Source organism: Rhinatrema bivittatum, chromosome 5, assembly GCF_901001135.1.
Source record: "Rhinatrema bivittatum chromosome 5, aRhiBiv1.1, whole genome shotgun sequence".
NCBI classification, from domain to species: domain Eukaryota; kingdom Metazoa; phylum Chordata; class Amphibia; order Gymnophiona; family Rhinatrematidae; genus Rhinatrema; species Rhinatrema bivittatum.
The window spans coordinates 78,487,101-78,507,966 of NC_042619.1; the positions used below are offsets into that span (position 1 = coordinate 78,487,101).

The window sequence follows — 20,866 nt, forward strand, 5'->3', positions numbered from 1 at the left end:
GTGTGGAGGATGGAGATCCTGTAGTGGTGCATAAGGTGTTTGTATGCCGTCAGGTTTGTTGATGACGGGTTTTTACGCCATGAATGTTCTCTGCTTCTGAGTTTTCGTTTGGTTTTTAGTTCTGGTGTATACCAAGGTTTTCTGTTGTCTTTGATTGAAGGACTTTGGTTAAAGGGCAGGTTAGGTCTGCCAATTTTTTGGTGATTTTGGACCAGGAGGATGAGACCGAGTCTGCGTCCGAGAGGTCCAGCTGGTCTAACGCTGAAGACAGGTGAGAGCTGCGGATGACCGGGTTACACAATTTCCTGAATTAGACCGTGTTTTTTTGTACCGCTTGGGGGGGGATGGGTTGGTGGTTCTTCAACGTTGTAGAGATCAGCTTATGATCCGACCATGGGACTGGAGAACATGCTGTAGGTGAGGAAGGGTGAGGCTATTATTTATGAAGATTAGATCCAACGTGTGTCCTGCTTTGTGTGTAGGTTCGTTAATGATTTGTTTGAAACCCATGAAGTTAAGCGTGTTGAGATGTCACAGCTGGAGGAACGCAGAGTCGCAACCACATGGAGGTTGAAATCTCCCAATAAAATGGCAGGGGTGTCTGTATTGATGTTTGGCTATGCGTTGGAGATGGGTCTGATTCCAGGCAACCGGGGGGGGCATAAGTAAGGCATATTTGAAGGTGGCTGTGGATTTAAAAACCGCAAATTCTAGAGAGGGAGATGCATTTGCAAACTGAAGCGACAATCCTAGTTTTTTTATTTGCAGCTAGTAGCAGACCACCGCCTCCTTTTTTTTTTTTTTTTTTTTTTTTTATACGTCTGGGGATAGAGAAAATATAGGAATGTAGAGGAAGTTGGTTGATTAGCACTGTCTTCTGGCTTTAGCCAAGTTTCGGTGATAGCACATATGTCAGGTTTGGTTTCCATAAGATAGTCATAGAGGAGGTGAGTTTTTTTTTGAGAGAGATTGCGCATTAAGTAGAATTAAAGAGTATAAAGTGAGGCCCAGCAGTGGTTCAGAGGTGAGATCATGATTGGAATGAGTCTTTTTTTTGTTGCATGGTGGGTATAGTATGCTTTTTTACTAGGTTTCTCCTAATATTGTGGATGACCGGGATGGCAAAAGTGATCATACTTAGCTCTTGTAGGGGGATGGAGAAGGGGAAGGAGAATGGATCAGATGGAGAAAGAAGAGCAGAAGGACACTGGGAGGAGGAGGCCGCTAACAGCTGGGGATAAACAGGAGCTCTAGGTATGATGGAGTTCGGTCTGTTTTCTAGTGGCTGTCCTAAGGGGCGTACAAAGGGGCAAGTCCCTTTGTTGCGCTCCTTCAGCGTGCAGAACCCGGATTTAAAGGGCTGTTACCTTGCTTTTTTCGTCAGTTCCATTTGGGAGGGAGGCTTCTGGCTTCTGATTGGTTGGTAGTGGGCTGGTAGGTCGACTGGGGGTCCAACGTGGCCTGCGGGGTTGGAGCGCAGGGTGGATGGAGGCTGCGAGCAGCTGTTGGCAGGGCTTGGGTCCCTGGACGGGGTGGCGCCGACGGGGTGATTTGCCCGGCAGAGTAGCAGGTGAGCCGCGAAAAGCGGTTGATAACATCAGATTGATAACATCAGATGGAGACTGGCATGAAAATTTGATTTCAAGGTTTCTTGAAACTGTGAACATGCCATAGTGGCGCACATTTTTTTGCAGAGGCTGCTCCAGTCATTTTTTTCCATGGAGCTTACAGGGCCCTGTTCCTGTCTTTCCTGCTGCTAGGAAAAATATCTTTTACTTCCTAACTATGGTGGAATTGTCTCGCAGGGCCCATGGTATTTTCTTCATTCTCGTAGTCATTGTAGGAAGGCTTTTTCATGTTACATTTTTTTTCCACCAGCCGTGTGATACACCAGTGCATTGAGGATGCACCAGTCACGTTTTGATTCAGCATAGTTGTTTGATTTTACTGCTTTAATTTGTCACTCGATACCCCTAAAAGAGAAGGCCAATGGCTTCAGTAAGTACCCCTTTCATGAGAGGGTCATGTCTATCACGGATCCCCATGATAAATGCATTCTCTTCCTAGAGGCCAACCACACAATCCTGGAGCATCCCCCTTCGCATGACTGACCCCTTAGGGGTGTTTCTGACTTGAGGTTATGGAGAAGCCCTTTGGGTTTTATAAGTATGACGCATTAGTATTGACATTGAAGAACCTGGGAGCTGCATCAACCTCTGGCAGTATAGTAACATTGTGAGGGTATTGATTTCTTGTGACTTTGAGTGTTAGACAGGACCAAGGGGACTAACTATTATCTAATGTCCTTTTACATGAAGAGTGTGAAGGGTTCAGTCTCTTCAGTTCCAGTAATGTGGAGCTCTGAGTTACATTGGGCATCAACAACAGTCTTTGTCAAAGCACATTGCTGGAAACTGACACATTCTGGCCGCTGCCTTGAATCCCCAGAAGTGTTCCTGCAGTGAGGAAAGCTCATCCTTGGTGCATTTCTAGGAATCTAGTCTCCAGGGTCTAGGTGTCTGCCACTGACACACCTCTAGTGTTCCAGCCTCTCAGGCTGTTTTGGCATTAGCAATTTTTGAAAAGGACCTAGATTGGAAGATTGAGGGTATTGGACTGAAAGATGCAGTGCATCAATATCCATGTAGCTGGAGGTCCAACTGATACTTGAATCCATGATGCTGCCCAGGGTTTAGTTCCAATGCCAGTTCCTGGAGAGAAATCAACAACTGGAATTGCTGCATAGAGGATGATCTCCAGCCCTTTGGGGAAGTAAACAACTCTGTGCAGGAGTTTTAGGGTCTAGGTCCCAACAATCAAGTGTACCCTTCTCTGAGGCCTTGATTGCTAAGTGAGTGAGATCTGTGTCTAAGTCCCTGGCCTGTCAGCTGGGCTTGGAGTATTCTTGGGGTTATGGATCAGAGAACTTGTCTGATCAGGAGTCAATGGGTCTTCCCTCTGTCCTCTCATCTACAGGAAAGGAGAAAGTGTTCTGCTGAGGAGTGATTCTCTCCGGGGCCATCTCCCTCAGTGCTGAAGAAACCTGTTATTGGCGCAGACACTTGCTGGAGTAGAACAGACTTTGACTGTGAGGCAAGAGGCTGCCTTGTTGGCATAGATGACATTGTTTATAGTATGGAAGATCCCCCATGGCTCCATGCCACCTGTTCTATTCAGACCCGAGTAGTCCAGAGTGCCTTCTGTTTGTTCAGCATGGAACACCTCCTTGGCACAGCACAGTTCAACTTTTTTCTACTCAAAGCGGAGCGCTTCAATGCAGGAGTCAGATTATAGCTCAGAAGAAAGTATCACTGGTGTCATACCTGGCACCAGCAATGAATAGTATTGACCCAACCGGCATGGAGTGCCTTGGAGCTGGCTGCGTCTACTGCTACAGCTGTGGCTTAGAGTTCTTGCTTGGTGCTAAGGTTATCTGCAGTTTTCAGTTATCAATTTATTTTAAAACTTTTTTATACAGACATTCATTTGCATATCACATCGGTTTACATAAAATGGGGAAAAGAACAAAAAATTGGAAAGTGAAAAATAAGTTACATTAAACAGGGAGGAGAAGGAACAAGGTGGGAATGTAGAGGAAGAATTAAGGGTCCAACTAGAGAATTGGGTAGGCTGATAGAATGAAAAAAAAGCATAGTATAAAATGAAATGAGAAAAAGGAGTAACTAATTACAGGCTTCTGTGTTAAGGTTCTAGTTCAGGGTTGTAAACTGAGAGTGATAGTAGATAAGTGGCTGTTAGGGAGAGGGATGAGGAGGGGTTGTTATTCAGAATAGGTCCTTTTGAATAGCCAAGTTTTTAGGTTTTTTTTTGATGAATCAGTTTGGGTTTCTGAGCAGGATGTGTCTCTTGTAACTTCATCACAAAGGGGTGCCCAGCTGTCAGAGCTGGTGAAGAATTTTTTTGCCCCCTCAACCCTGAAGACTGGTGAGGGAGGATGGACTCTCTCCAATTCAAAATGTTTTCCCCACATTTGTGGCTGGTCAAATCCCCTAGGAGCCTGCATATTTCTGGGGCTCCCAGTGGAAAAAATAAGCTCCCTCCCTAAACTGGTAAATTTGCCTTCTCCCAGAGGAGTCCTATCATGAATCAGAGGGGAAGGGGATTAGTGTGCTGAATTTCTTAGGTTTCTCCTAGGACAAGCAGGATGGTAGTCCTCACAGATAGGTGACATCAGATGGAGACCGGCACGGAAAACTTTAAAGTTTTCTAGAAGCTTTGACTAGCACACTACATGCCCAACATGCCATTAGCCGCGTGTCCATGCGAGGGTCCCCCTTCAGTCTATTTATTTATTCCCCATAGTGCAGTTGCCTCGTGGTTTTTGGAGCTCTGCTTCTGCTTTTTTTGGCTATAAACTATTGTTTTTCTTCCATTCCATCGGGTCCCCCTTCGCTGTTTGGGTTATCCCCTTGGCGCAGTAGGTAACAATTTTCCTTCCTTCTTCACGGTCGGGCCCCCAGTCATCGACTGCATGTGGCTATTTTTCATGGCATCATCCGGTTTTCTGTCAGTACCCCGAGTGCCCGTAACTGTCAATCACGGATCTGCATGAGGTTGGCATCCTCTGCTTGGGGGCATCGCATGACATCAGTGGGTGTCAACTGTGTGATCAGATAACCCCCAAGGGCCATTGTCATGCCTCAACAAAATGGAGAAACTTTTTGGATCCAAAAAATCCACTCCATCCATGCCTGCATTGGAGTTACTGATACCCAAGAATTGCGGGGAACTGCCTGATATGCTCCCCCCTTGCCACGCCCCCGATGGCATTGTCTAAAGACTGAGGGACCAGTGACCTGTCGTGCCCCCCCCCCGGTCTCACCAATCTCCAGGACACATGGATCCTCTGCCTCCTTGGAACTGGGGAAAGACCGGACTGAGCACTGTGGGAGATCCCTCAAGCATAGACACTGGTCACCGTTGGTGCATGGCTCTGGTGTGGTGTCGGCAGCTGCCGTACCACCACCGAAGCGACCCCATGGAGGAGGTCCCAGGCATTCCCCTCCGAAATTGGTGCTGGGCACCATGCCCCATCGGAGACCCGAGGAGGCACCAGTGACTCCTCATCCCCCTTCCTCAGTGCTGGCCTCACCGGACTTTCAGAAGCAGTTGGACCGCAGTGGGCAGTGCTCCGAGCTCTACGGAGCATCGAGCCGCCACCGGCCCCCATACACGTGCCGGGTCCTCTGTCATTTATATTTGCACCCCCGCTAGAGCATCTGGACCTTGTCCTGGGCGCTCTTCTGATACAGCCGGTGTCTGAGGGACCCTCTGTTCCCCACCGGCCACAGATGCCCCCCTCGGGAGTGATTCCCATCGATGGATCCTCTCAGGAGGAAGAGGCGTCCAGTGCCGTGGTCCCGAAGCCTCTGTTCCCGATCTTTTCCCCAGACCCTCCGGCCTCCCATAGCACCTAGTGCCCTTGGTTCCTTCTAGGCCCTCGGAGCCCAGGGCCAGGGATTTGCACAGGCCTCACCCATGCAGGAAACACAATGACTTTAGCGAGGAAGAGGGCCCTTATGACCTGGGGGGGGGGGGGGGGAGGGTTTGGTTCTTCAGAGTCCTTTTCTGAGTTCTCTGACGACCCCTGTCAGAGCCTTCACCACCGGAGGAGAGGTGTCCGTCTACTCCGGATGATCTCTCCTTTTCGGGTTTTGTCAGTGCCAAGGCCAAAGCTATCCCCTTCCAGTTTCTTACGGAGAAAGATGCGCGATACAAAATGTTGGAGATTCTCCAATTTGTCGATGCTTCTAAAGAGAGAGTGGCTGTTCCCATCCATGACAACTTTAAGGATCTTCTCCTTAGGATGTGGGAACACCTGATATCCATCTCTTCAGTGAATAGAAAGGCAGATGCCACCTACCTAGTACAGCAGTCCTTAAATTTTGAGGCATCATCTCTCACCAGTCTGTGATTGTGGTGTCTGCTCTCAAAAAGGCCAAGCGCTTCCACACCCATTCCTCTGCCCATCTGTGGCGAGAACATAGGGAGCTGGATGCTTTGGGTAGGAAGGTCTTACAGGGTGCCATGCTTGTCACCCATATCACTTCCTACCAGTTGTACATGACCCAGAACCTGTGGAACCAAGTCCAGGAGCTCGCAGAATGCCTGCTGCAGCAGCAACAAGTCGTTCTTGGCTATTGTACAGCAGGATCTGGAAGCCGGAAAACACAAGGTGAGATCCACCTATGATGTTTTTGAGATAGCAGCCTGAGTGGCTGCTGTGGGTATCTGCACCAGTCGGATGGCTTGGCTCTGTGCTTCCAATCTTAGACCAGAGGTGCAGGAGAAATTAGCTGACCTCCCATGTATGGGTGAAAACCTTTTTGGGGATAAGGTCAGATGCGGGAGCACAGTTGAAGGACCACCATGAAAACCCTTCAACAGCTCTCTGCTAGTGCTTCAGACCCTCCTTCCTCTGTGAGGAAATCTTCCTGGCCAAGCTCCAAGAAGTCCTTTTTTTTAAATTTTGTATCATCTTTTATCAATTACAAACAAAGATAACTTTGCTTAGAAAAACAAGAGTGTATAACAAAGAAATACTTTTTCTGAAATTATCCTTATACAGAGGTGTGTGTATGTATATATGTGTGTATGTGTGTGTGTGTATATATATATATATATATGTTTTGTCACGATCAGGTCCCTCCGCTCAGCATGCTGTGGGGCTTTGCTGGGCTTCAGGCCTCTGGCTTCGCTCCTATGACACGTCTTGTCCCCTTGCACAGCTCAGGCATAGTGCTGCTATGGACTCCTCACAGCCTCTAGTCAGAGTGCCAGGCCCAGTCCTGGCACTCCCAAGCAGTACACAGAAAAAGGATCTTAATCAATAAGGAGTTTAATGTGGTGCTGTAGCTCAGCGGCTGCAGCCTTATATTAATGCGGGGTTGTCCTTACAAGCCCCAGGGTACACAGCATTTAAAACACAATTCCCTTCCCGCCTGTCTCATACATCCATACAGCAATACAGGATTTACCATCCCCCAACCTCCTGGTTATTCCACCTCCATAGAGGAACAGCTGGAGCTTTCCTCTCCCCAGCTTACCTCCATCTCCTCCTCCAGAGACTCTGAGGAGCGGGCTTTTGTGGCCAGGTCCACCACGGGGGCACGCCCTCTTCCTCAGCCTCCATAGATTCTGCTGAGTCATAGGGATCAGTCCCAATTTCCTCCACCTGTTCTGCTCAGGCTCCAGCCAGGGGTCAGGTGTTGGTTCGGGGAACCTGGGAAGTGTAGTCTTTGCTACCTTCCTCAGCGCCCTCCGGTGGCTAAGTTTGGTACCACTAGCTTCTGCTCGGCTGTGTCTCAGCTGTTTCTGCCCCGGGCCAGGTCGTACTGCATCACAGTATGTATGTGTATATGTATGTATATGAATGTATATGTATGTATGTATATATATGTGTGTGTGTGTTCTACTCGTGGAAATCCTGGGGGGGGAAAACACATAAATATAGGGGAGAAAGGCCTTGCGACGTAGTTGTGTTGCTCTGGATAAATCGGGGAAAATACGAATCTTACCCCCAAGATAGGTAATATTTATATCCTTAAAATAATGCTTCATGATTACCCCTCTATCATATTCAGAATACAAAATAACAAGCAAAACAGTTCTTTCTGCCACTTCAAGTCCAGAACTCTCTAGATAATCGGATAAATTATCAAAATTCCCAGGGTCTCCAATTGGTGAGATCTGAAACTGTGTTTGTTTCTGTTGGAGATATATTATCTTTTTTACTGTAGGTATCTGTTCTTCAGGTATCTTGAGAATCTCTTTTAAATACCGTTTAAATGTAATCAGAGGAACTTCCCCCATTACTCGGGGGAAATTCAACAGTCTTATATTAAGATGACACAAGTAGTTTTCTACAGACTCTAATCTGCATGCTAATATAGACTGTTCCCACATTATAATAGTATTAGATTCAGATATTCCCTTCATTTCTTCTTTCATATCCATTACGACTTGGTTTTGTTCTCCAATTTTGATATTTTTTTCAAGAGAGGTAATTTTCTGGGAGTTTTCTTCAACCCTATAGGTCTGTTCATTGTGTCCAGCAGCTAACCCCACAATTAAGTCCCATAGTGACTCCAGCGTTATAACAGCTGGTTTTTTAATTTCAAGGGGCTTCAAAAAGGTTTTTTTTTTACCTCCAATCCTTCGATGTTTGTTAATACTGCTCCTCTTTCTTCCATCGATGTGGAGGCACCAGAAAACCTCTCCCGTTCCACAACCACGCCGCTCAGCCCATCTTCCTGGATCTGAGCTGGGGAATCATTCCCCTGTAGCACCAGCTGGTCGGTGTCGTGGTGAAATGCGTCCGGCTGCAACCGTGGCTCTGGAGGACTCAACGATACATCCCCATGAGGCGTCGGGGCTCGGCGTCCTCATCTGCAATATGGGGGAGGCAAACTGCGGTATGGTTCTCTGTCTGGCAGGAATCTGAGGCTCAGATGGGAAAACTCTGTTTTCCTTTCCTTTTGTGAGGCATCAAAAAAAGGTAGGAATTAACAATAAAAAGAACTTAAGGTTGCCGGAGCTGTGCAGTGAGCGTCCGTTCAGGGAGCCATCTTGGTTTTTCCCCCCCAAGAAGTCCTTTTATCGGCAGTGGAAACATTACCCAAATGCATCTCACTCACATGCCCCGTACTAGCTACGAGGGCTGCTCCTGTCAACAGCGAGCACCTCTGCCCCAGCTGGCCCTAAAAGAAGCCCCGGCTACTGGCTTTTGACTAGAGGTGAGGGAACACGGGCCAGCAAGATGTTCCTGAGATGCAGGATCCCCCAGTGGGAGGCATATTTCTTCATTTTGTCCACCACTGGCTGGCCATCACTTCGGACCATTGGGTCCTTACTATAGTCCACCAGGGGTATCTTCTGAATTTCAGGAGGATCCCAGAAGACTCCCCAATGTCCATCTTGGTTTGTCTGCCGAGCAGGTCATACTTCAGACAGAGCTGTCCGCCCTTCTCTCAGCAGGAGCAGTAGAGCCCATTCCTCCTCAGCAGGGCCAAGGGTTCTATTTGAGGTATTTCTTTATACCAAAGAGGACTGTGGGCTTGTGCCCCATTCTCTATCTCAAGGTATTGAACACATTTCTCACAAGAGAAAAGTTCAAGATGGCTTCTCTGGGAACTCTGATTCCCCTCCTCAAAAGAGGGAGACTGGCAATGTGGAATGCATATGCCCACATCGCCATCTTCCCCGGGCACAAAGTATCTGCGCTTTGTGGTGGGGAAGGCTCACTACCAATACAGGGTGTGCTGCCTTTTGGTTTGGCCTCAGCTTCTTATTTCTTCACCAAGTGCCTGGCAGTCATGGCAGCATACCTCAAATGCTATGTGGTGCACTTCTCCCCTACCTGGACAACTGGCTGGTCAAAGTGACTCCTGTGCAGGGGCATTGGACGCTTTGACCCTGACTATGCGGGCACTGCAGTCTTTGGGGTTTGTCATAATCTACCCAAAATCCCACCTCTGCCCAGCTGCCCGGCTCCCCAGCTGGACTTCATAGGAGCCAAGCTGCAGACAGTGTTCTTGCCTTGCAATAGGGCCTTGGCCCTTTCTTCGCTGGCAGCCTTCGTATGCAGCAGTTGGCCTATGAGTGCACGCCTTCTGCTTTACTTGCTTGGCCACATGGCGGCCTAGGTCCATGTTATCCCAATAGCCCAACTTTGCATGCGCAATGCACAGAGGGCCTTGCGGTCGCAATGGCAACAAGCATCCCAGGACCTCTATTTGTGTGTCTTCATTATGCAACCTCTGAGGCTCTCTGTCCTGATGGGAGAATCTCAACAATTTGGAGCAAGGGATTCCTTTCCCTCCTCAGGTAGTGCTTATCACTGATGCCTCCCCTCAGGGCTGGGGAGCCCATGTGGACAGCATCCACATGCAAGATCACTGGGCTGCTCAGGAAGCTCTTTGCCAGATAAACTTCTTAGAGCTTTGGATGATTTGTTATGCTCTCTGGGCATTCCGGGACCGATTGTCCAACAAGATAGTCCTGGTTTGGACGGACAGTCAAGTTGCAATGTGGTATATCAACAAGCAGGGAGGCACGGGGTCATTCTTTCTCTGTCAGGAGGTGGTACATATCTGGTCCTGACCCTGTCGCAAGGGATGTTGCTACAAGCCGACATACCTAAGCTGGACTCTGAAAGTGCTGGCAGACTGAGTCGCTCCTTCCAACTGCACGAGTGGTCCCTGAATCCGGAGTTGGCAGCCCAGATTTTCCACTGGTGAGGAACCCTGGATGTGGACCCTTTCTCCACCCGTACAGCTGCAAGGTGAGCAATTGGTGCTCCCTCTTCACGTGGGGCAGCCAATCAGCCTCTGATGCCTTCGCCCTTCACTGGGGGAAGGGTCTCTTGTATGTGTATCCCCCTCTGTTGCTCCTCTTAAACGCTCCTGAAGCTTCAACAGGACTGAGGGACCATGATCCTCATGGTGCCCTACTGGCCCAGGCAGGTCTGGTTCCCTCTCCTTCAGGATCTGTCCATCAGGGATCCCATTAGACTGGGGACCACACCTGATCTGATTACTCAGAACCAGGGCACCCTGTGCCATCTGAACCTCCAGGCGCTAGCCTTGACGGCTTGGATGTTGAACACCTAGTCCTTCAACCCCTGGGCCTCTTGGAAAACATCTCCCAGGTGCTGGTGGCTTCTAGAAGACTTTCCACCAGGAAGTCTTGCAGGTTGAAATGAGAGGTTTTCCATCTGGTGTATGGGGTGTGGCTTAGACCCATTCACCTGCTCTTTCCCTAGGTTCTTGGCCTATTTGTGGCACTTTTCAGAGTCTGGGCTTAAAACCACCTTGATCAGGGTTCATCTAAGTGCAATTAGTGCATACCGTCTGTGTCTCTGGCTCACCCATATTGGTGCAGCCTATAGTAGGTCGCTTTATGAGTAGGCCCCTGTTGTGTCCTGGGACCTCAACATTGTCCTTTGACCCCTTGTGATCCTTTGACCCAAAGTTCCTCACTTGGAAGGTGATATTCCTAGTGGCGATCTCTTTGGCTCACAGAGTTAGTGAGCTTCAGGCCTTGGATATGTACCCACCATACACGAAGTTCTTTCGTGATCGTGTGGTCCTGCATATGCATCCCAAGTTCCTGCCTAAAGGTCTGACTGATTTTCACATCAATCAGTCCATTGTTTTGCCCATCTTTTTCCCTGAGGCCTCATTCCCATCCAGTGGAACAGGCTCTGCATACGTTAGATTGCAAGAGAACCCTGGCCTTCAGTTTGGAATGCACAGCAGGTTACAGGCAATCCACTCAGCTCTTTGTTTATTTCAGTAACAGGCTGGGAACTACGGTGGGCAAGCAGACTTTATCTAACTGGCTGGCGGACTGCATTGCCTTCTGCCATGCACGAACAGGCCTTCAGCTTGGAGGCCGAATCAAAGCTCACTCGGAGGGCCATGGGGACATCTGTAACCCACCTGTGAGCAGTGCCAGTCGCAGACATTTGCCGGGCTGCGACGTGGAGTTCCCTGCACGTTTGCTACCCACTACTGTTTGGACAAGGATGGTGGACAAGACAGCGCCTTTGGTCAATATGTCTTGCGCAATCTCTTCAGGTTTAAACCCAACTCTTCCTACCTGAGACCCTGATTAGACCAGGCTGACCCCTTGCTGACCAACAGCACTGCTGTTGTGCCTGTTGGCACCTTGATTGATAGCTGTTGGTCTTGATTGTGTCTGGGAGCAGCCTGGAGCTTGGTATTCACCCACCTGTGAGGATTACTATCCTGCTTGTCCTAGGAGAAAGCGCAGTTGCTTACCTGTAACAGGTGTTCTCGTAGGACAGCAGGGTGTTGGTCCTCAAACCCACCCACCACCCCGCGGAGTTGGTTTTTTTTTCTGCGTTTTATTTTCTTTCTTGCTTGTAATTTTATCCGTTACGAGACTGAAGGGGGATCTCGCGTGGACGTGTGAATAGTGGCATGCTGGGCATGCTCAGTGTGTTAGTCAAAGCTTCTAGGAACTTTGACAAAAGTTTTCCATGCCGGACTCCATCTGATGGCACCCATCTGGGAGGACTAACATCCTGCTGTCCTAGGAGAGCACCTGCTACAGGTAAGCAACTGCGCTTTTCCTTTAGGATCACTAGCGGTCTCCACCTCTGTCTTCCTCCTTCATTGTTGGAGTCATTGCTCATCATGCCCCCGTGATTAGGGGAGGAGGAAGATTAAATTTGGATCCCTTTCAGACTCCTTTCTAGACTTGTCCTGGATGACCTCTGTTCACGTTTCTTGGATAAGCTGGTGATGCTGTCCAAGGAGGAAGACTCAAGAGCGAATGGCTTAGTGCCTCTTCAATTTTCTTAAACCTCCCATTCTGATGCATAGACTCAATGATATGGATAATGTGGCAGCTTCAGGTGGCCCGAAAGTTTTATGTGAAGCATATAGGGTTCAGGCTTCCCCAGGTTTTGGGGTGGTTTTGTTACTGCACCACTCAAATCCGTATAGAAACATATGAAGTGCATCTGGGATCACTCTAACATGCTTCTTGAGAAAGACCCTAAAGTGCTGGATACAACTGAGGAAAAATATTCCAGGGATCCAAGCCTAGCACTTGGATTTTGGCTCCTAAGGGTATATGGTGCAGTAATTCACAAATGTCATATGGAAGTTGAAGCCTGTGATAGAATATTCAGACCCAGCACGTGCAGACTTCCATCAAGCAGTGGAGGACATAGAGGAGTGTGAGAAGCATCTGATTTGTTCTGTGTATGAAGCTTTTGATACCATGGACAAAAAAATCTGCTAAAAAGTCTTCAATTAGATCTTCAATTTCCAGTGGAATAGGTTCTTAACTTCGTATGGGAACACCTAGCTAGATTTTGCTTCTGTGGCATGTGGGACTTTGCTTCTTTATCTTTTCTCTTGTCTTGAGGCCTTAGTATTATTGCAGTGTTAATCAGCAGATGAAAGGGGTTCTAATCTCTCTTAACACTTTGGAATCAAAGTTCTTGAAAAGATGGTGGCATTCCAAACCTCTGGTCCATAAACCTCCAATGTTTTGGGAGCACAATGTAATCATTCCTCAACTCATGAAATCATCATTCGAACCTGTCAAGTTGGATTTGAGGTACCTAACCTGGAAATAATTTTCTTATTGCCAACTCTGGCATGAAGAGTGAGCAGATTGCAGGCTTTGGCTTTCTAGTCACTATATTTACAGTTTTTATTTTGTAACACTTATTTTACAATCTCAATACAGTTTCCTTCCAAAGTTGGTATCTGCATTCCACATTAATCAAAATATCTTGCTACAGGAACATAAGATATGCCATACTGGGTCAGATCAAGGGTCCATCAAGCCCAGTATCCTGGGCTTTCTTTCTGAGACTGCATGTCCACAGAGGAAAACAGGCCCCCTTTACTGCTTGGATCATAAGAAAGCCCTAGCATATTACTTGAGACTCAACCTTGCTTTCAAATTTCTCAACTGTTTGTATTCTTTGATCCCAATAGATTTGGAAAGACAGTTGCCAAGTAGACTGCTAGCAGACAGTGCATAAAACAGTTATACACTGGGCTGGTTTGCAGATTATATTATTGAAACTCAAGTGAGTCTAGTGGTGACTTTAGTGACTCAACTCAGGGCCACTTCTGTTGAAGGCACATGCAAAACTCAATTCACACCTCCTCTCTTGACATGTCTGGAAGAGACAGTAACTTTGGACAAACTGTTTGTGCATCCTGTTCACCCAGTAGTCCACTTTCCTCTGGTGGGTTCCAGTTTGCTTATTTCAATTAGTTCCTCTGAGAATTGTAGATTAGCGGGCTAAACATCATGTAAATTAATAAATGCAATCTTCAGCTTGGGACGCCCCACACATTATGGCTAAATTCATGCTTGCTTGTCGATGTAGAAAGCAAGTTTACTTACCTGTAAATTGGGTTCTCTATAGACTGCAAGGTGAATCAGCCATACCTAATACTTGCCTCTATGCATAAACTGCCTTGCTAAAACTTAAACTCTGGAAGAGATTAAGGAGCCAATGAGGCAGCTTGCACATGTGGGAACTCCATGCTGAGTCTGTCGTGTTGGATGCTATTCATCCTGCGTCTATAGAGAATCCTGTTTATTAGTAAGCAAACTTGCTTTCCTTCCTTACAAACAGAGCCTTCACACTTGCTGCCCCACACTTTGGAACTCCATGCCCCTGACCTATGCCACTGATGAACACTCCACACCCAAATTAAAAAACAAAACTTAAAACGTGGCTCTTCCTTCGAGCCTACCCCTCTTTATCCACCCACGCTAACCCTACTCCTTCTGTGACCTACTGATAAAAGCACTCCAGAAAGAAACCTTACAACCTCCCCAATGTCTAATTTTCGTAGATAATCTACTCCTAATGACAACTCCTTTAATCCTAAGCAGTACCCCTTTAGGCCCTACATTTTTCTCCTGCTTTCCCCCGATAAAACTCTGCATTTTTAACGAATGTACCTTCTGCACCTTTGTACATAGCCCCCCTTTTCACATAGTTGTACCCTCCTCCCCTAACTTATGTTACTCTCAGTTGAATGTACTAACCTAAGTTCTCAGGTTCCTTGTTATACCCTTTTGTTTCTTGTTCTTTGTAAAGGCCATGCCTAATTTATATTCAATTGTTCTAAGTTATCTGTAAACAGATACGATGTGCAAACGGTTGTCGGTATATAAATCTTTAAATAAAATAAACTATCCTTATTCATTTTGCACTTCAGTCAGCATTGACCTTACCAAGTATTTGCCTTTGTTTCTGACCATACTCTGACACTGACTACTTTGAAATTTAACGATTTACTGCACTTGTTTAATATCTTTACAGTGCTAAAGTGAAAAGTTTTTTGATGAACAGTACACAAAGATGATTATAGATGACGTTGCTTCAGAAAGTTCAGCAGCAGGATCCAAAAAAAGGTGTTCGTGAACCTGCCTTAGTTATGGTATGTGGTAATTGAATTTCATTATGCATGTGTACAGATTTAAGAATTTAAAAAATATTTTTAAATATAGGCTTGACAAATTACCTTTCAGATGAAAAGATAATTATAAACACTGTAAAACTAGTGTTCTTATATATTCAACCTTACCTAAAAAATAAATCTGCATGAGATATTGATATAGAGTACATGAAATGAGAGAATTGAAAATTAGGTTGCAGAGATGAGTTTAGATTTCACTTGAAAGAGGCTGTGCACATTAAGGAGTTCTGTTGAAACACACAGTAGTAAGGATTTTGGGGTGTTGAAGGGGAGAGGATTCCAGAGATGAGGTTCCAGGAGAATGTGCTTGAAAAGATGACCAGGCTTGCTTGACACAAGGAAGGTTATGCAATAACTGTAGGAGTAGAGGTCATGGGATAGGGAAATAGCAGGGGACGATAACTAATAAATAGAGGCAAGGTATGGATATGTGTCTAAACTTGATTATTTTGAAGTTATATTATAATGTTACTAAAAAGTAGTATAGTATTACTAGAAAAGCATGCATATCAGAAGGCTTAAATTAAAATGCAGCCAGGTTTTGGAAGGAATAGCCTAGTGGTTTCAGCAGCTGGCTGCAAACCAAGGAACCAGGGTTCAAATCCTGCTGTCAGTTCTTGTGACCTTGGGCAAGTCATTTCATCCTCTATTGCCTCAGGTACAAATTTAGATTGTGTGGCCCTTTGGGAGAGGGAAATACCTACAGTACCTGAATGTATTCCACTTTGAAGTGCCCGAAAATCAAAATACAATCAAATAAAGAATTTGAAGGGAATGGAGAGGAATTAAGGTTAGCAAGTAGACTATTGCAGTAATTGGATGTGAAAAAGGCTTGGTGTTTGATTTACTGGGGCCTCGGAAAAGAATAAACATTTTTTTTAAAGCTTATTGATCTATTTCCATGGATTTCCCCAGGTGCCCTGTGATTGTGGGGAAGCGAGACAGGATAACCACATGATCAGAAAATGACTTATAGGAAGCATGGGGATGGAATGGTTTGGAGATTAATTCTTGGAGTATGGGTTGATAACATGCTCCTGTGGGTTGCACTAACTCGGTGGTAGCTTCAGCTTTAGCCTCCTAGATCTAACGCACACACCACTGTGCAGGTGGGCACTTCCCATCCATATCTCTGCTTAAACTTTAAGCATTTAATGGTTGACTAAAATTAGAGATGTAAAATATTAAAATAATTGATAGGAGGGAGGGAGGAAGTAGGAGGGCAGCAGATTGTCTTGGATGCAACATCCTAAGGTTCTGAGGGTTCCCATTTAGAAACAAAGTAGAATCACAAAGGAAGGATCTCTTTGCCTGAATTTGGATTTAGGAGGAGTTAGATTTCCGAGAGTCATTTTAGATTGGGAACACTGAAGGTCAATTATAATGGTGGTAAGAAATAGAGAATGTTTGACCTCCTTATACTTGACCAAGCGTATCTCTTCATATCCCTATAATGGGTGGAGCATCAGAAAACATTCGTTTCAGGCTCCTCCTTTTGGTTTAGCTACAGACTTAAAAAATAATGGTAGTGGTGGCAGCAGCTTTAAAGCAAGGAATTTTAATTCACCCCTACCTGGACAATTGGCTAATCAGAGCAAAATCAGCAAAGAATTGATGAAAAATTAGACTGAGTGGTGAGTTTTCTCCAGGAGTAGTCTAGTTTCATCAAATGTTCAAGTACTTTAACTGTCTTGAACACACCCTTTCCTTTGAATTAAAAAGGCAAAGGATTTAAAAGCTGCAGTATCAAGTTTGCTCCTTGAGCTTGGACAGATGTGTGTGTATCCTCAGAAATTTTCAGAAGACAATCAGGAGGGTAGTCCTCACACATGGGTGACATCATCAGATGGTGCCCTGACATGGAAAACATGTCAGTTTCTAGAACTTTGACTTGCCACACCGAGCATGCCCTATACCAGGTATCCACATGGGTCCCTCTTCAGTCGCTCTTTTTCCACTGAGCTACAGCATTGTGGTTGGTGAGCTGCTCTTGGCTTTCTCGGTCTATTTTGAAAAACTTTTTTTCTTGTGCTTTTTGTGGATTTTTTTGTTGCATTCATCGCTGGGTCCATCTCGGTCCATTCCTGCATTGCCCCCTAGTCAGGGTTTTCGTTGTTTTTGTTTCGTAGTCTCTTCCCCTGTGGAGTGGTGCTCGGTGTCCACTGGCCAGTTGCCTGATGGCAATCGTGCTCACTGCCATCTATGTTTGTTTTTTTGCATACTTTTATTTCAGCCCGTAATGGCTTCGTCTGGTTTCTGGCGATGCCCTCAGTACCAGAGGACCATGTCCATTACAAACCTTCATCGTACTTGTGTCCTCTGCCTGGAAGCATCGCATGACATCCGGGGTTGCCACCAATGCGCACAAATGACCCTGAAGGGACATCGTCTTCGGCTCGAGAAGATGGAACAACTCTTCAGGTCAGTCCATCGGCATCGAAGGACCTCTGAGCCGCACCAATGGACAATAGTCTGTCTCCGGTGGATGGGGCACCGGAGACAGACCACGGTCGAGCTCCTCAAGCTGAGGATGTTGGGTTCCTAGTCATTGGCTTCAGCACCAGGGAACATAAGAATATAAGAAATTGCCATGCTGGGTCAGACCAAGGGTCCATCAAGCCCAGCATCCTGTTTCAAACAGAGGCCAAACCAGGCCACAAGAACCTGGCAATAACCCAAACACTAAGAACCCATGCCACTGATGCAATTAATAGCAGTGGCTATTCCCTAGGTACATTTGATTGATAGCCGTTAATGGCCTTCTCCTCCAAGAACTTATCCAAACCTTTTTTGAACCCAGCTACACTAACTGCACTAACCACATCCTCTGGCAACAAATTCCAGAGCTTTATTGTGCGTTGAGTGAAAAATAATTTTCTCCGATTAGTCTTAAATGTGCTACTTGCTAACTTCATGGAATGCCCCCGGAAGGACCATGTTGAGCACAGAAGAAAACTGAAGAAGCTATTGGCATCAGTCCACTGTCGATGCACGGTGCTGGCTCATACTGTGATGCCCATGAATTAATTGTCTGTGGTGAGGAGTGCCAGTGTTCATTCATTGCTGCGGGGTCTGCAACGGTCTCGACAGGTTCTGATGCCAGTTCCTGATCAACCACGTGGGTTTGAAGAGAATCTGGCCAACCCCTCCTTTCTTCCAGTCAGTGTTGGCATCTGCAATGTTCGAGGAGGAGCTTGAGCAGTGAGTCCAATTGGCGGTGGAGCAAGGCGATGCAGGGCATCTGTCCTGTGGAACCTGATGGCACTGGAGCCCGTGGTACCGTCCATCTTGGAAACACTACTGGAGAAGCTCAATGCACTCATCAGTGTATTATCGACCCAGCTTGTCATCTGTTCCTGGGCTGGTATCTGTGCCCATCGGGGGCACTGCAGCCTCCCCCTACCAATATAGTGGTTGTTAGAGGAGGAAGCTCCCACTCAAGCTGGCTGAGACCCAGAGACCTGTAAACCCCCCCCTCCAGCTATGCTGGGTACCTGCACCTCGGATGAAGGCTGAACACCTAGGTCCCCATCCGCTGTTACAGTGAGGATGAGGGACCCTATGATCCCTGGGAGGGCGTATGTCTTTTGTTTGCAGACCCTGAATGTAGGAGCATCATCTTTCAGATGTCCCCAACTTCAAGCATCCAGTGGCCGATACAAAAGATCTAAGGCTGGAATTAGATCTCCTTGATGGTGTTAGCACACTGCATAATCATTGAGAATCTCAATGCAGTCCACAGATCCAGCTCTTGTTGCCATGTTTAGTCTCACGAGGCAGAGAATCTCCCTTCAGACCCTTCTCCAGAAGAGTGAAGGAAGTCTCTGCCTGAGGACTTAACCTTAGTAGGGTTTGTGAGGATGATGGCGGAAGCTATCCCATTTCATTTACTGACTGGAGGATGCCAGGCACAAAATGCTTGAGATACCTTAGTTTGTAGAGCCTCCTTAGTAGATTGTGGTTGTCCCTGTGCATGATATCCTTAAGGAGTTGCTGCTGAGGATATGAGAATACACCCTCACAGTGCCTCATGTAAACAAGAAGGTTCCCTGTACATACCAGGATCAGTCCAGATGGTGGGTTATGTCCCAGGGACTGTGTGGGGTCTGGTTCTGCAGCTAGGCCCTTGTTTTCCTTGTCCATCTCCTAGGTGGGCAGGGGTCACTACTCCATATACTTTGTGGTACCCAAGATGAATGACACGGAGGCGTACCTGCACACCAATCCTGGACCTCAAGTCGGTGTACAAGTCTCTCAAGGTACCACGTTTCAGGATGGAAACCTTCCGCTTGGAGTTCGCTGCAGTACACCGCGGAGGGTGCTTGGCCTCTTTGGACCTCACGGAGGCGCACCTGCACCTCCCGATCCCCGAAGCGCATGAGCGCTTCCTCCGGTTCATGATCATAGGGCATTTTGGCTTCCGGTCCTTCCTTTCAGGCTAGCAACAGCCCCATGCATCTTTACGAAAGTCAGGGCGGTGGTGCCGGAGCTCCTACGACGAGAGGGAATCTTTGTCCATCCCTTCCTGGACGACTGGCTCATCCGAGCGAAATCTCTCCCAGGGTTGACAGGCGGTCGACAGTGGTACAGCTCTTCCAGTCCCCCAGCGGGGTCCTCTACTATGTCAAGAGCAACCTCTCTCCGCCTCAGTCGCTGGACTTTCTGGATGTGAGGTTCGACACAGCGGAGGACAAGCTGTTTCTCGGACCTGAAAGGGTTCAGACATTGATATTCCAGATTCAAACACTTCTCGGTCCTCCTGGAGACCACAGCCTGGGACTGCCTTCAGGTCCTGGGTGCCATGACAGCCATTACGGCTCTGGTACCCTGGGCGTCTACGCACATGTGCCCACTTTGGCGGGCCCTTCGAATCCCGCTGGAAACCGGGTGTCACGGGTTGCCCAGGCACCCCTACCGATTCCTCGTTTTGGGCAAGGAAAGTTCTTCTGGTAACTGGGACTGTGGCCCGTGGTCCAGGGAGTCTCCCTGACTATTCCCGTCTGGATAGTGACGGCCATGGATGCCAGCCTCTCGGACTGGGGGGGGGGGGGGGGGGTGGAGTATTGGTCAGCCCAGCTTCCTGCGGGGCTGGCGGACGGCAGATCGAGCACAATGGCCAATCACCCGCCTGGAGTCCAGGGCGGTCTGTTTGGCTTTGCGAGACTTCCTTCCTTCTCCTTCTCCATCGGGCGGTATGGATCCCTCGGACAACGCGATTTCGGTGGCGTACAGAAATCGTCAGGGGGCATAAGGAGCCATCACGTCTCTCTGGAAGTGGACAACCTAATGCAACGGGCGGAACTTCCCTGCCCCGCATAGCGGCCCTCCCACATAGCAAGGGGGGGACACCGTACCGGCGGATGTTTTTCAAGCCGGTAACGTATCGACCCTGTGGAACGGGAGCTCTCGGAGGCGATGCACCGGATTGCACAACAGTGGGGGTCTCCCCATGTGGTTCTCATGGCCACGTCTCCCAACTTTAAGGCTCCCTGATTCTTCAGCTGCAGAATGAAGCGCGGAGGAAGTCGCTGCTCTGGTGTTCCCTCCGTGGCCTTTGATAGGCAGGGTTTCTGAGAAGTTTAGCGGGCCACCAGGGACCAGCATCCGGGGGGAGCCGGAGTGGTCCTGATGCCTTTGGTTCGTCGACCTCAATCTGGCGATGGACGGAACCTTACGTCTTGCCTCACGTCTTCTTCCGGCAAGGACCGATACTTTCCAAGGGGGCAGATCGCTTTGTCTTGAGGCCTGGCTTTTGTGAGGCGCAAGTTGGCACGCCGGGGGTATCCGGAGACTGGGATCTTGATTTTGCTGAGGGCACGCTTGCCATTCTCCTCCGTGGCCTGTGTCGGGGATGGAAG

The 20,866-nt window shown here is 47.7% G+C and overlaps 1 protein-coding gene across 1 annotated transcript in view; it reads left to right on the forward strand.

Annotated features, from left to right (window-relative positions):
* Positions 1-20,866, forward strand: part of RNF17 (ring finger protein 17) — a 1,084,608-nt gene that overhangs the window by 66,422 nt on the left and 997,320 nt on the right. The window contains exon 3 of the mRNA XM_029603155.1: positions 14,852-14,969. Coding sequence (XP_029459015.1) covers positions 14,901-14,969 — 69 coding nt within the window. The 5' untranslated portion in view covers positions 14,852-14,900. The remainder of the gene's footprint in view (positions 1-14,851; positions 14,970-20,866) is intronic.